General features: G+C 43.0%; 1 protein-coding gene across 2 annotated transcripts in view; it reads left to right on the top strand.

The window, feature by feature from the left end:
* LOC111954027 (ephrin type-A receptor 7) overlaps positions 1-15,702 on the top strand; it is an 83,188-nt gene that overhangs the window by 58,984 nt on the left and 8,502 nt on the right. The window contains exons 6-11 of one of the 2 annotated variants that reach the window (XM_023973523.2): positions 6,573-6,697; positions 7,892-8,060; positions 8,706-8,817; positions 9,706-9,761; positions 13,853-13,966; positions 14,409-14,594. In XM_023973523.2, the coding sequence (XP_023829291.2) occupies positions 6,573-6,697; positions 7,892-8,060; positions 8,706-8,817; positions 9,706-9,761; positions 13,853-13,966; positions 14,409-14,594 (762 nt within the window). Of the gene's footprint in view, positions 1-6,572; positions 6,698-7,891; positions 8,061-8,705; positions 8,818-9,705; positions 9,762-13,840; positions 13,967-14,408; positions 14,595-15,702 lie in introns of both variants that reach the window. The other variant, XM_023973522.2, reaches the window with a different exon arrangement.

The following is a 15,702-nucleotide window of genomic DNA, read 5'->3' as shown; positions in this document are numbered from 1 at the left end:
CAATACTACATAAGAGAGACCTTAGACAATAACATAGCAAGGCAGCAACACATGACAACAACATGGTAGCAACACAACATGGTAGCAGCACAAAACATGGTACCAACATTATTGGGTACAAACAACAGCACAAAGGGCAAGAAGATAGAGACAACAATACATCACACAAAGCAGCCACAACTGTCAGTAAGAGTGTCCATGATTGAGTCTTTGAAGAGATTGAGATAAAACTGTCCAGTTTGAGTGTTTTTTGCAGCTCGTTCCAGTCACTAGCTGCAGCGAACTGATGATGGGAATAAGAGTGATCGGCAGTGCATCTCCAGGTAGGAGATGATTCCATTCATGCTCTACATGAGGGTAGAGGAAAAATATCTCCATGACAACCAAGCAGCCCCAGCTACTCTCCTATCCTCTTGGAGGAATCGGGGTGTGTGTCTCAGAGCTGCTGATGATAGGCTGCCAGCCCTGTTAGCCCCGCTTCCTAATTTGGCCACTGACACCGAACAGCAGAGTGTATTTTCAATAAGTGGGGTCCCTGCTGCCTAAACAATTATGTAACAAAGCTGACCAGTGATTTCTGCATCTGTTACACAACTATTTGGAGATTAGAACAGAGTTCACACCGCATGGGACGACCATTGAGGGGCAGGTTTGAACGGCTCGGACTCCCTGTCAGCTTACGATGGAGGGGCAATGATGCGCACGGCACATTATGTATCCATGTCAGTGAGTATGAATATTAAATGTGTCTGGAGCAATTTTACCCTCGCTGACCCTCACGGCACAGTTCAGCACAAGACTATAGTTATTTTGTTATGGTGGGTGACACACAGGAAACCTGCTGAAATGCAGTGAATTGAATTAATTTGCAGACATAAAATTGGCCAATCGAGAAGTTTTTCATCATTGATTCAAATTTTGGTCAGAAAGCTTTTATTAGATGTTTTAAAGATGTAGACACAGTATACCATTACCTGATATTTAAAAATAGTCACTTCAAGATAACATAGCGTACATGATAGATGGTGACACATAGTTTTGAAGCCCCAAAATATCTCACTGTTGATCCAGGGGAGTACAAATTAATATACGATGGGCTAAGTTTTCTAAAAGGTATTTGAGCGGGAAAATAATGGAATGGAATTGTCATCTTGATGGCAGTACTGGGGTGTCAGATATGTATTCATCATTGGCCCATCAGTTGCGAAGCTGTCAGATCGCTGATGCAATATGAAAGAGCCAACCTCCTCTAAATCAGTTTCTGCTAATTACTTTGAAGCAGAGGTCCCTTTGACCTCCCTGCATGCCCAGCAAAGGTGCCCCTAGTCCAGCATTGTCATTATACAGGTAGTGGTCCGACTAGCTAGCTCGTCTCTTGCTAACTGTATTTTGAAGCACACCACATCAAGGGTAATTTGATAAGGGTATTTATATAAGGATATTTTCATAAGGGTATTTTTATGAGGGTATTTATGTAAGGGTATTTTTTATAAGGGTAATTATATAAGGATATTTATATAAGGGTATTTTTATAAGGGTAATTATATAAGGGTAATTATATAAGGGTATTTATATAAGGGTATTTTTTTATAAGGATATTTATGTAAGGGTATTTATATAAGGGTATTTTTTATAAGGGTAATTATATAAGGATATTTATATACGGGTATTTTTATGAGGGTATTTATATAAGGGTATTTTTACAAGGGCATTTTTACAATGGTATTTATATAAGGGTATTTATATAAGGGTATGTATATAAGGGTATTTTATGAGGGTATTTATATAAGGGTATTTTTATAAGGGTATTTTTATAAGGGTATTTTTACAAGGTTATTTTTATAAGGGTAATTATATAAGGGTATTTTATAAGGGTATTTTTACAGACACTCATTTATACGTAGCACTCACACTGAATTTGAATCAGGGTAACTATAGAGATGATCAAATGAAATATAACTCATAGATGAATAAAGACATTCTAGCTTTGGCTTATTATCTATATTTAATGACTTGTTTGAAAAGAGAAGGAGATTGCCAAGTGCTGGGAGTGAAAGGAGAGAACCCTGGTTCTTCTGTAGGTGCTGAGCAGAGCTTGGGAATTTCTCTGTTACAAAGGACTCCACTCAGCGATGTCATCCACATGAAAGCTGAAGCCTTGATCCCTCTACAAAATGAAAGCGTTACTTAACGGGGCTGAACAATTTACGTCTGCTGTGGTCGCTCTCACCATCTCCCTCCCCGAACTCTAAGCGGAGGTGACAAAGCTGTGAGCGGCGGTGGCTGGGAAAGCACATTTCCGTGTGTGGCTCGCCACGGCAGGCAGTGGAGCGGGTGGATGAAGGGCGCACACCAGTGCAGATCGAGGCCCACTAGCCAATCCCGACAGTTCCCCTCACATTCATCAAAGGCTGGGCCTATCATTGTCTGAGGTTTTTATTTTCTGAGTCACTGAGCCTCTACTGCTTGCTCTGAACACAAAAGGTGAATTCTCCTTCTGTCTTCTTTTCCATGTCTGCTCCCAGAGTGATTGAAGAACCTTCACTACTAGGATAGTAGACCAAGTCTGCTGTTTCCAGCCCAGGCAAGACTACACTGTCTCACACCAGTTAGGCTATAGCTGGAAACCTATTAAACAATGAGGGAGTACACCCACCTCTTACACACACACACACACCACACACACACACACCACACACACACACACAACACACACACACACACACACCAACACACAACACACAACACACACACACACACACCACACACACACACACAACACACACACACAACACCACACACACACACACACACCACCACACACACACACCACACACACACACACACACACACACACAACACACACACACACACACACACACACACACACACCACACACACCACACACACACACCAGCTCTACTTCCCCTGGCCCACTGCTTCAACGTCCCTCTCTCTCCTGGGCGCCGCCAACATTTAATACCAGGGAGTTTTTCTCTCCTATGTGAGTCACAATGTCAAATGGGAAGTATTGGGGATTATGTCATAGCTCATTAGTGTCAACCCTGGGACCATACTGTCGCCGATCTTGATGTTTTCATAGAGGCTCCCAATCTGTTAAAGTTGAGATCCTTAAGTGGGCCATAAATATCAAACTTGTGGTCATGACAGAATGAAATCTAGAGGACAGACCAAAAACAACGACTGTGTGTAAAACATGTCTGAGGTGGTTCCTGTCTGTGTGACATCACACCCGTTTCCTTAGCCTAATATTATATCATAGGCTAAGCCAATGTATGTTATCTGCAGGTGTTTAAAGTGTTGAAATTACCTTGTTGTTATTAGATTTCCTATCTACTGTGCAGAGCCTGTTAGATGCAGCAATCTCCCACTCATTTTCTATTTAAATGCTGTTAAGTAACCATGGTTTTTAAGATAGTATACGTCATCTAGTACACTCAGTCAATAATGTGGGCGTAAGATACTCAAGCTTGACTTCAGTAGTTTGGTAATTAAAAGCAGAGTAGTTTATAGAGGAGCAGAAAGAAAGGAGTTTCTATAATGAACTGACATTTTCTCTGCCACTACTTCCGCCACTGTAGACTTACTCAGAACCAACCGGCTGAGTGAAAGAGAAGCGGATATTAAAATCTTCCAGCGTAATGTATTCATAAAGGTATTCAAATGCAACACATGAGAGAGAATGGACTTCCGGATGAGTTAGCTTTACAGGGGGAGGTGTTGGGGGTCACTAATACATTCTCTAATATTGCAGACTGAGTGATTGCACAAACGCTTTCCCCCAAACAGTCACTTTGAGACAGGCATAACAATTAATAAATGTTCTGGTACACTAAGCCCCTCGGGTTTGTTAAAAGTCTTGTGGCTGACTGGGTTCTGGTCCCTATAATGTTTAGTACGTCATTAATGGCTGTCACAGGGTGCTGCCTGAGTAATCCACAGGGGAGGAATAGAACAGTTTAAAGGAACATGCCTTGTCCGTATTAATAACCAACCCAGCTCCCTCACTCATTCTCACCCCTCAAACATTTGAGATGCTTCAAGGCCACTGCTACCCCTTCCTTTTTTAAATGACCGTTGGAGAATTCACTTTTTTCTCTCCTGTGGAACAGATCTGCAAATGGTGTGCATTGATCTGATGGTACCTAGTGAAAACAAAACATTGCAGATGTTTGTCACCTGTGGTTGAGTTAGAGAGGGAGGGAGGAAGGGAGGGGTGAAGTAGAGGATTGAAGTTTGTTTGGGCTGCTGGGTAACTGACAGAGTCCTAGCAGAAGGCCCAGGGCCGGAGGGGGGGTAAATGGGGAGGATCTGATGATGAGGCCTACCTGTGGATATGTCCCAAATGGCGCCCTATTCCCTACATAGTGCACTACTTTTGACCAGGGCCCTTAAGTGCTCAAAAGTAGTGCACTATATAGGGCAGGGTTTCCCAACTGGCGGCCCGAGGAGAGAGAGAGAGAGAGAGAGAGAGAGAGAGAGAGAGAGAGAGAGAGAGAGAGGCTCACAACAGTCAAAATCTTCATTCAATTTCCAAACAAACAGTCGATGGAGCCAAGCGACTGACAGTAAAGTGTAAAACGATCGAAAGGAACACATGCTAGAGGTGTCTTGAGGCAGTTCTAAACTCAAACCAGAACATCCATCGATCAGGAGAAAGGCGGTTGTCTGTACTTATTAAAGGACCAGTCACAGGACAGGGTGCAAAGAACAAGCATCCAAGATGGCCAAGTTAAGCTGCCTAACCTTTTGTTGTGGAAACTTAATCGTCCCAGTAACTGCGAGGCCATTGTGAAAAAGATATATTGTTACCTTGTTTTGGTTGGATTGGTAGGATTATACATGACATATCAAAACAGGGAGTTTGTGACAGGGTCTCTGGTGTGGTGTGCGTTACTGTCAGGAATGCAGAGGAGCCCTAACAAGGTTTAAATCCAGCAGCAGTCATTAGTGGGGAGATCATCTTAAAACAAATCTGGGGTCAGGCKCTGTTGGGGCCCAACAGCTCCGAGAGCCACTCTTCCACTGGGTCACTAAACAGCATGACACATAGAGACATCAGCACTTTATCCGCTCTGAGCTCCAACTTCAACCTTCCTTCCCACACAATCAGGGCTCCCCCTCCTCCTTCCTATGGGAAATCCCTTTGCTTGCTTATTTCTTAGACATTCTCATAGGATATAGGATAATAATTACTTATTTATTTATTACATTTATAAAACGCTTTTCATTATGCAGAATAATCTCAAAGTACATAAAATAATAAATAAAGAGAAAACAAGTGGAGACAGCTAGACATTAACAACCCAGCTGACAGTACCAGGGACAAGGACACCAAGGAGCACAGATATCAACAGAAAGCCTTCCTAAAGAGAAAGGTCTTTAGGCCCGTTTTAAATGAGCCCAGAGTCTGTGGTGCCTTCAGGTGGTCCGGGAGGGAAAGCTGAAAGCTGAAAGGATATACTCTACTGTATATTCATAACTTCAAGTTCAATGAGTATTTTCCATTTTCTGTGGAAGTTCCAGAGTTAAACCTTATGTGTCATAATTTGTGATTCTGAGAAAATAAAAGCATTGTTTCATTCAGAACCTAACTGGCCTTGAGGCATGCCTGTGTGTGGTTGATACTGTAGATGGAAGTAAGAGTATCATACACCAATCTGTCCATCTTCCAGCTCACACCAGCAATGAGCAATGCACGCCCCATCTGCACAAAGATTTGAATTCATTACCTTGAGTTTATTATCTTTGCTACAAAAACCTGCCTATGTTTACTTCCTCTTGCTTAACAATGGATATTCAAACATGTGGGAGAATTTAAATATTCAGAACTGTTACAATGTACAATTACAAGCTTAACTTCACAGCTCTTCACACCCGGTGCAGCAACAAGACACTTTAATTGTGCTGTCGAAGGGAAAAAAGAGACTAACTTTCAGAGTTTATGCTCAGTGCAACAGATAATTACTCTGCTATAAACCAGGTGGCGCGAGGTTACAGGTACATTTCACTAAAAGGATTTTTGAATGCCTCTGTCATTAGGGAGAATAAGTGCTGCCGGTTCGACTGCCATCTCACTGGAATTTATTTTACTTAATTGTAATATTCAGTATAATAATATATGCCATTTAGTAGATGCTTTTATCCAAAGCAACTTACTATCATGTATGCATACATTTTACATATGGGTGGTCCTGGGAGTCAAACCCACTACCGCGGCGTTACAAGTGCCATGCTCTACCAACTGAGCTACGAAGGACCACATGTTTTCAGAACCCACATGTTGAAGTTTTACACTGGCTGGGATAATGCTATCTTACGCTGTTTGCACTGTAATTAAGAGGTGTAAACATTTAGGAGCAGCCATGTGAATAGAGTGTGTGTGTGTGTGTGTGTGTGTGTGTATTTGTGTGCGTGCGTGCGTTTGATGAGTTTGAGAAAAAAATACACATTTAAACATGCAACCAAGTGCATGGAGAAAAAGTTGAGAAAAAAACTATGTGTGCGGAGTGGGTTTGCCCATCACTTATTGACACGTCTTGTTCCAACAGCTCCCTCCCAAGTCAGTGAAGTCATCAAGGAGAGAGTGCAGCAGCGCAGCATCCAGCTCTCCTGGCAGGAGCCTGAGCAGCCCAACGGAGTCATCACTGAATATGAGATTAAGTACTACGAAAAAGTGAGTATGTTTGAGAGAGAGACAGAGAGAGAGGAGAGGAGAGAGAGAGAGAGAGAGAGAGAGAGAGAGAGAGAGAGAGAGAGAGAGAGAGAGAGAGAGAGAGAGGAGAGAGCGAGAGAGGAGAGAGGAGAGAAGAGAGAGGAGAGAGAGAGAGAGAGAGGAGAGAGAGAGAGAGAGAGATGAAGAGAGAGAGTGTGTGTTGCCTGTCCGTGTGTGTGTGTGTGATTGTGTTACAGCTTTGAACACAGACAACTTTGGCTCTCCCAAACCCCACCCCCTCCCTATCTCTATCCTCTCCTTTTTAGTTTCATTTTGCCTACTCTTCACTTCACATTCTATCTGAATGCCGTTGCGAGTGGGATCGGCAGGATTCTGCGAGGAGATCCTTTGTCCCATAATTGCAATAATGAATGAGACGCTCATAAGATTTTAATCAGTCCCTGGTTCTTCACAGCCACCCACACACATATACCAGGCAGCACACACTTTATCATGCTACTCTGCCATCATTAACAATCTGTTTCTGTATCTTCCCTCTCTCCTTTCCCCCCTTCACCCCCTCATATATAATATAACCTCAGCTCTCGCGTGTCCTAAGTCTGAGCAGATGAGCAAGGTAGCGATGGCGTTGAGGAGGTTGAGAAGAGTGGGTTTAACACAACAAATCAAAGGGCTAGATTCCATGACTCCTGATGTTCCAGGCCCTGTTGGCCATGGCCTCTCAGGCTGCCAGGAATCAGTCTCCTGTGTCACGTACTGTGGCTATAGTCTGCCCAGCTGTAAAATTGGAAGCAAGCATGACTTCACTCCTAACAGGCTTTGGCATTCCATTTGGGTTTTTTGCCGAGCAAATCATTTACAGATCAACAGCAAAAGACACAGTACACGCAGTCTGTAAATTCTAAACGGATTCTGAGCCTGGCATCATATCTTGGTTTGAGATAGAGAGTCTACACAGAGAGTAATTATTTAACCCCAGATAGGGTTAAATAGTTCATTAATAAATCTTCTGAAATCATATAAAAACACCAGACAAACTGAGGCATTCAAACATTTACAGACACATTCTGTCTGTATCTTGGTGTCTCAGATTGAGTCAAGTCATACATCATCTAGACATACTGGTGTCTACTGTCTACGGTTGCAAATTGACAGGATTATTATAACACAAATCCTGTGTGTTCCTCTCTATAGGACCAGAAGGATCGTATCTACTCCACAGTGAAGTCCAGATCCACGTCAGCCACAGTGAACAATCTGAAGCCCAGCACAGCCTACGTGTTTCAAATCCGAGCCTTCACCACGGCCGGATACGGCACCTACGGCCCCCGGCTGGAGGTCACTACCAAGGAGGAGGCCTCAGGTACCAGCAGAACACATGCACAGGCAGAGATGATTAGTGTGTAGACCTTCATCAAAATGCCACTGATCTCATAGCTCCATTTATCCCATTTAGAAATATGGTTGAGTATCGTCCACAAGGAGCAGTAGGTCCCAACTAAAGTGCCAGGGCTCAGAAATCATTACTCTCCTCTCTCGCTGGTGTTTATATAGCAACTGAAGTGACTTGATTTAAAATGCATGAATTCTCCCAGTCATACACCATGTGCACTGACAGTCTAAAGTGCCTTAGCACCATTCTTTTGAGCAATTGGTGGTTTGTCAATGCAAACAGTCTAACAGCGTAATCGGCTCTGAACGGGAGACAATCCAAACCGAATGTGTCATTGTTTCAAATGAAGGGCACCAGCATTACCATCTGGGACCGTTAAGCCCACTTTCTGAAACAGTGGAGCCGTGCATGCAGAGGGCCCAGAAATAGAACTAGCCTTCCGTGTCTCTGTGGTAAAGGGTGAGAAGGGGTTATCCGTCTCCCTGCTCGCTACTCATTGGTTCTATTATGTCCTGTAGATTCCAATGCCTGATGTGCTGAATGTTCACACTGTGTGCCCTTTGTCTGTGTGTGTCTGTTTGTGTGTGTGTGCTTGCATGTGTGTCCCTCTCCAAGCATCCACCATTGTCTCCAGCGAGCAGAACCCCGTCATCATCATCGCGGTGGTGGCCGTGGCGGGAACCATCATCCTGGTCTTCATGGTGTTTGGCTTCATCATTGGGAGAAGGTACGCTCTCGCGGGCCCCATTGACTCTCCACTGCTGTGAGTCTCTGCTTGTCAGTTAGCCTTTCTGTCACTCACAGGGCTCCGTAGCTGTGGAGACAGTCCACCTCACACCACAGGCACCCATCATCTATGGCATGCTGTGCTAATGGATTATGATGCATCATTTTCCAGTCCTCACACTGTGAAGAACAACTAACTCGGTGTTTTGCATGTTTATTTTTTGTAATGGATCCATTATAGAGACAAAAGTACTAATTAAAGCTTTTGTCTCCTCTTTGTGCGTGTGTGTGCGTGTGTGAGTGTGTGTTTGTGCGTGTCTATGTGTGCCTGCACGTGTGTTACATCATTGGTGTTAAACAGTAATACACTCATGACACTGCCTGTAGCCGTCTCCTCCCAGATCAACCCTCCTGTGTGTCAGTCACCACCCTGCTCTCCTCCAGTGGTCCTTCATTTCTATGTGGATAGCATTTCATCACAGCATGCCTCACATGGGGGTAGAGCCATACACATGTGATTTCTATATCCATTTGACATTAACCTGCATGTCAATCATCACTCCATCATCAGTTCAGTTTGTTAGCAAACCATTTTGTACAGTGCTATAGAACAATCATTTACAACGAATTACCTGCCCGAGGGTGCATTCAATACATGCATGTTACACATATAACAAGGACTGCTAAACAGTCTTTTATAGAGTATACATATGGAATACCAGAGGTGGGTACTTTAGTTCAACATCAGCAGCRAAACAGTGTTCCCATGCTTCTCAGCTGTATCGACCTGCAGCATTGTGGCGCTGCATTAAGATTCTAGTAAAACAGACAGTCTTCTGCCTCGGCCCGATCAGTTGATTGTGTGTTCCTCCGCCTCTCTCCCTGTCAGGCACTGTGGCTACAGCAAGGCAGACCAGGAAGGAGACGAGGAGCTGTATTTTCAATGTGAGTCCCTTCTTTCCTCATCAGCTCACACACACACATTGAAACATCTCATTTACAGTCGCCTCACAGGAAGTGGGTCCAACAACGAGTTTAAAAGTAATTGGCTAAAGTGTATGTAAACTTCTGACTTCAACAAAGTTTACATACACCTTAGCCAAATACATTTAAACGCAGTTTTTCACAATTACTGACATTTAATCATAGTAAAAATTCGCTGTCTTAGGTCAGTTAGGATCACCACTTTATTTTAAGAATGTGAAATGTCAGAATAATAGTAGAGAATTATTTATTTCAGCTTTTATTTCTTTCATCACATTCCCAGTGGGTGAGAAGTTTACATATACTCAATTAGTATGTGGTAGCATTGCCTTTAAATTGTTTAACTTGGGTCAAACGTTTCAGGTAGCCTTCCCACAGTAAGTTGGGTGAATTTTGGCCCATTCCTCCTGACAGAGTTGGTTTAACTGAGTCAGGTTTGTAGGCCTCTTTGCTCGCACACACTTTTTCAGTTCTGCCCACACATTTTCTATGGGATTGAGGTCAGGGCTTTGTGATGGCCACCCCAATACTTTGACTTTGTTGTCCTTAAGCCATTTTGCCACAACTTTGGAAATATGCTTGGGGTTGTCCATTTGGAAGACCCATTTGCGACCAAGCTTTAACTTCCTGACTGATGTCTTGAGATGTTGCTTTAATATATCCATATAATTTTCCTCCCTCATGAAGCCATCTATTTTGTGAAGTGCACCAGTCCCTCCTGCAGCAAAGCACCCCCACAACATGATGCTGCCACCCCCGTGCTTCAAGGTTGGGATGGTGTTCTTCGCTTGCAAGCCTCCCCCTTTTTCCTCCAAACATAACGATGGTCATTATGGCCAAAACAGTTCTATTTTTGTTTCATCAGACCAGAGGACAAATCTCCAAAAAGTACGATCTTTGATGTGCAGTTGCAAACCGTAGTCTGGCTTTTTTATGGCGGTTTTGGAGCAGTGGCTTCTTCCTTGCTGAGCGGCCTTTCAGGTTATGTCGATATAGGACTCGTTTACTGTGGATATAGATACTTTTGTACCTGTTTCCTCCAGCATCTTCACTAGGTCCTTTTCTGTTGTTCTGGGATTTATTTGCACTTTTCGCACCAAAGTACTTTCATCTCTAGGAAACAGAATGCGTCTCCTTCCTGAGCGTTATAGCGGCTGCGTGGTCCCATGGTGTTTATACTTGCGTACTATTGTTTGTACAGATGAATGTGGTACATTCAGATGTTTGGAAATTGCTCCCAAGGAAGAACCAGACTTGTGGAGGTCTACAAGACTTGTGGAGGTCTTGGCTGATTTCTTTTGATTTTCCCATGATGTCAAGCAAAGAGGCACTGTTTGAAGGTAGGCCTTGAAATACAGCCACAGGTACACCTCCAATTGACTCAAGCTTCTAAATCCATGACATAATTTTCTGGAATTTTCCAAGCTGTTTAAAGGCACAGTCAACTTAGTGTATGTAAACTTCTGACCCACTGGAATTGTGATACAGTGAATTATAAGTGAAATAATCTGTCTGTTATTAACACTCGTTGGAAAAATTACTTGTGTCATGCACAAAGTAGATGTCCTAACTGACTTGTCAAAACTATAGTTTGTTAACAAGAAATTTGTGGAGTGGTTGAAAAACAAGTTTTCATGACTCCAACCTAAGTGCATGTAAACTTCCGACTTCAACTGTAGCATCTGGTTGGTATTTGATAGACACATCAATTGAGATGAGGACACGAGGCCTAGCTCCAAACTGCAAACACATGAATATGAGAGTTGTCAGAGACAGTGATCCAGGGCAGAGCTGAAAGAGAAAAAATTTCATAAAAAATGTAAAGGCCCAACTTTTCAGCCACTTTGGTAGGATAGGAGGATGCTGTTGACCTCCTGATGGTACTCGGAGTAGAGATGTAGAGATGTACACACATATTTACTCTATCCCAAGGGTCCTCTTCTAGGCTCCTTTAACCAATACACACACACACACGGACACACACCACCCCATCCTAACGATGCCCCTAGAGATGCAGCCACAGACATCTTCCCAAGCGAAGCCCAAATGATCTGCTGTAGGCAGACTGCTGATTGTGAAACAAAGGTTCAACGTGTCACATGGCCACAGTGGTAGAAAGAGGGCTGTGCTGTCGTTTCGCAATCCTCGGCTGATAAGTACCTGACAGATCAAGCTGCAGGAAGGCACAGGTCCTTCAGCTAAAAACACTGGGAGATGGAAACGCAAACAAGAGCGCTCCGCTGTGTGTTGTTGGGCCTAATAGAGGGACTGCCAGGGTGACAGAAGCCAGATAGTGCGTGAATTCAACATGTAGGACCAATTTGTCCGCTGTCTAGTGCCGGAAGTCGTGGTAAGATGTCTCCCTATCAGATCCAGTGACAGCTTGGATGGACAAAGCAATTATAGGATGGATTGGAGGGAAATATCAGCTGCCATAGCTGGAGATCCATGCTGGAACACAATGTGTTTGTGTTTATGTTATTGGATAGGCCAACATGGCTTTCCAGGATGTATGCAGAGGATATTACAAAAAAGTATTTCTGTTTGTCATTATTGAGCCTGGAGCTGATTAGTAATTTAATGATGGTGTTTGGTGTGTCTGTTTTCCTTGTTTCTGTCTGTAGTGTGTTTTCGCTGTGTGTTACTCTTCCACTATGTGCATCTCATTAAATAGCTTGTGGTATTGAAGTTGGCAGGTTATGTTATAATTAGGTATAATTTGATATGAACAAATTAGGTCAGTGGAACACACTCATGTACTATAACCGTGTAATTTATTAGTGTGGTGTTAGATACATGGGAAGAACTACACCGCTTCTTTCTCAGGCAGTGGCTTTTTTTTACCCTACAGATGTAGGATCTTAATTTGAGCCAGTTTGCTACAGCAGGAAAATAATCCTGCAGCAACAGAAATTATCCATTATTATGTGGATTATAATTAATGGAATTATTTATAATCCACATTTTTCGTTAGGGCAAGTCAAGTCTGACATTTTAAAGTGGAAATTACAAACTTTAGAAGCCTTTTTAAACTTTGAATACATAACACATTTCCGTTTCTCAGCAAATTGTGAGTGATCAAATTAAGATCATACATCTATTGTCACGCCCTGACCTTAGAGAGGCTTTTTATTTCTCTATTTGGTTAGGTCAGGGTGTGATTTGGGTGGGCATTCTATGCTGTCTGTTTCTTTGTTGGCCGGGTATGGTTCCCAATCAGAGGCAGCTGTCTATCGTTGTCTCTGATTGGGAATCATACTTAGGCAGCCTTTTTTTCCCACCTGTGTTTGTGGGTAATTATTATTTTCTGTGTGCGTTTGTGTGCGCCACGGTTGCGTCACGTTCAGTTTCTGTTTACCTGTTTTTTTTGTGACGGTTTCACTTTATTAAAGATGTGGAATTATAAGCACGATGCGCCTTGGCTCATCWATGACAGGGAGTTTGAAGACAGTGATCGTGACATCTATCTGTATGTGTGCATGAATATGTATGAACCTTTCCAGTATCATTGTGTTATAATCGTAATATTGTACTAGTTGTGATAGAACTAAAGTCACCATTATCTGGGTAGCAAAATCCAGAAGGTTATCAAGTCACAGACCATAAGAAAATAACTGTCTTCTATGACTCATATTACAGTATATCAGGGATTGCCTTACCAGACTTTTAAATTCACTGGCAGAGCTTGACAGACTTAGCTAACTCAAAACCCTGCTCAGTATAGCAGAGAACTTTAGCAGCAAATCCCATTCCAGGCTGCTGAAATCCTTGTTGGTCCTTTGTGAGGAGGTTAGGAAGAAAATATAATAACGTTTCCATTTCTATTGGAGGAAAATAAAGGAGTAACATAAAATAATAAATGTCTGGTTTAGGGTGTTTGTAGAAAGACCTTTTGACACGGATGCTTTCCATCAGCTGGCTGTTTAGCAATTCCTTCTGAATGGTTGCCCTTGGTAATGGTGTGCCTGTCAAGCGCCTGGCCAGCCTGGTGCTCTGTATGCATATTTAATCGTAACAGTAATCCCCTTACCTTTCTACAGTTAAATTTCCAGGCACCAAAACATACATTGACCCTGAAACCTACGAGGACCCGAACAGGGCTGTCCATCAATTTGCCAAAGAGCTGGACGCGTCCTGCATTAAGATTGAGCGAGTTATTGGAGCAGGTGAGTCTGGCTGGTGTCTCCCAGCTCTCTCTGTTTAGTCACGTATACTCATACATCATAATGACAGCCACATATTTACACCTTGAATGGGGATACGGTTAATCCTCACCGTATATTGATAGTGGGGAAAAGTTCATTGCAATTAATGTGTGGCCCTGCTACTTTTTAAAAGGCAAGACAATAGCAAAGCAGCTCACAGCTGATAAATTGCTGCCACAATAGTTTTAGAGATGCAGTCAATGAGAGTATCTATATATCCACAGCTTGTCTTATTATGTGTCTCTGCTACACTCCCCAGAGCAGAACAAGATGTCCTACTCCAATTTGTTTTGTCCTGCAGCGCAGCTGTTTTGTCTGAAAACACACTAAGCGCTTTGTCAAAACATGAAATGCTAGTTTTTCTTAAGGGTCATGACAGGTTATGTCTCTATCTGTCTCACAGGAGAGTTTGGGGAGGTGTGTAGTGGACGGATGAAACTCCCAGGGAAACGGGACACGTCAGTGGCCGTTAAAACCTTGAAGGTGGGCTACTCTGAGAAACAGAGGAGAGACTTCCTTTGTGAGGCCAGCATTATGGGCCAGTTTGACCATCCCAATGTTGTCCATCTGGAGGGAGTGGTGACCAGAGGTAAGGACTGCATTCTTTCACACGCACACTCACATGCACACACGCACACATACACGCATACACACACACACACGCGCACGCACACACATGACTAAAGCTCTAGCAAGGAATTAGAGCAAGTGCACTCAAAGACCATGCTTTAAGGTCACATAAAATGTCAATATTTCTTGTTTTTAGCTTGCATTTCATGTGTTAAATTGCTACAGTCATTATAAACTGAGTGTACAAAACATTAGGAACACCTGCTCTTTCCATGACAGACTGTCTAGGTGAATCCAGATGAAACCTATGATCCCTTATTGATGTCACCTGTTAAATCCAATTCAATCAGTATAGATGAAGGGGAGAAGATAGGTTAAATAAGGATTTTTAAGCCTTGAGGCAATTGAGACATGGATTGTGTGTGTGCCATTCAGAGGGTGAATGAGAAAGACAAAACATTTTAGTACCTTTGAACAGGGTATGGTAGTAGGTGCCAGGCGCACGGGTTTGTGTCAAGAACTGCAAGCCTGCTGGGWTTTTCACACTCAACCGTTTCCCGTGTGTATCAAGAATGGTCCACCACCAAAAGGACATCCTGCCAACTTGCCACAACTGTGTGAAGCATTAGAGTCAACATTGGCCAGCATCCCTGTGGAACGCTTTCGACACTATAAGAATATTTTGAAGATAAATACACAACCTAGAGGATGAGAGGATGAGAGTAATAAACGAAATATAGTACTAATGGTCAATAGGGAATTGTCGATGTAAATAGTTGGTCTTCAGTTCAACAGCTGTTTAGAATCTGTGGAATGTCAGTCCTGAACTCAAAGCTACGTATGCTACGTGTGCTACGTTCTGTACATTGAGTCGGGAGCAGGATACTTGTTATTTGGCCATTGGCCCAGTCGTACTGCAAGGACTTCTGATTGGTCAACCCCAGGCTAGGGTGGGGGGTTATAAATGGCATCCTGTTCCTTTGTTCGGTGGAGAAAAGCTGAGGACAGGGGAGACTAAACATCTACCTCCCAGCATAACATCTTGATTTGTCCTTCTCAAATAAACCTATTTTTCTCCCCCTGATTTGCTTTGGAGTTTGTGTTATTGAAGAATAACACCAATTGCT

The sequence above is a fragment of the Salvelinus sp. IW2-2015 genome, linkage group LG28 (genome assembly GCF_002910315.2).
Source record: "Salvelinus sp. IW2-2015 linkage group LG28, ASM291031v2, whole genome shotgun sequence".
Classification (NCBI taxonomy): domain Eukaryota; kingdom Metazoa; phylum Chordata; class Actinopteri; order Salmoniformes; family Salmonidae; genus Salvelinus; species Salvelinus sp. IW2-2015.
This window is presented reverse-complemented; position numbering and strand designations above follow the sequence as displayed.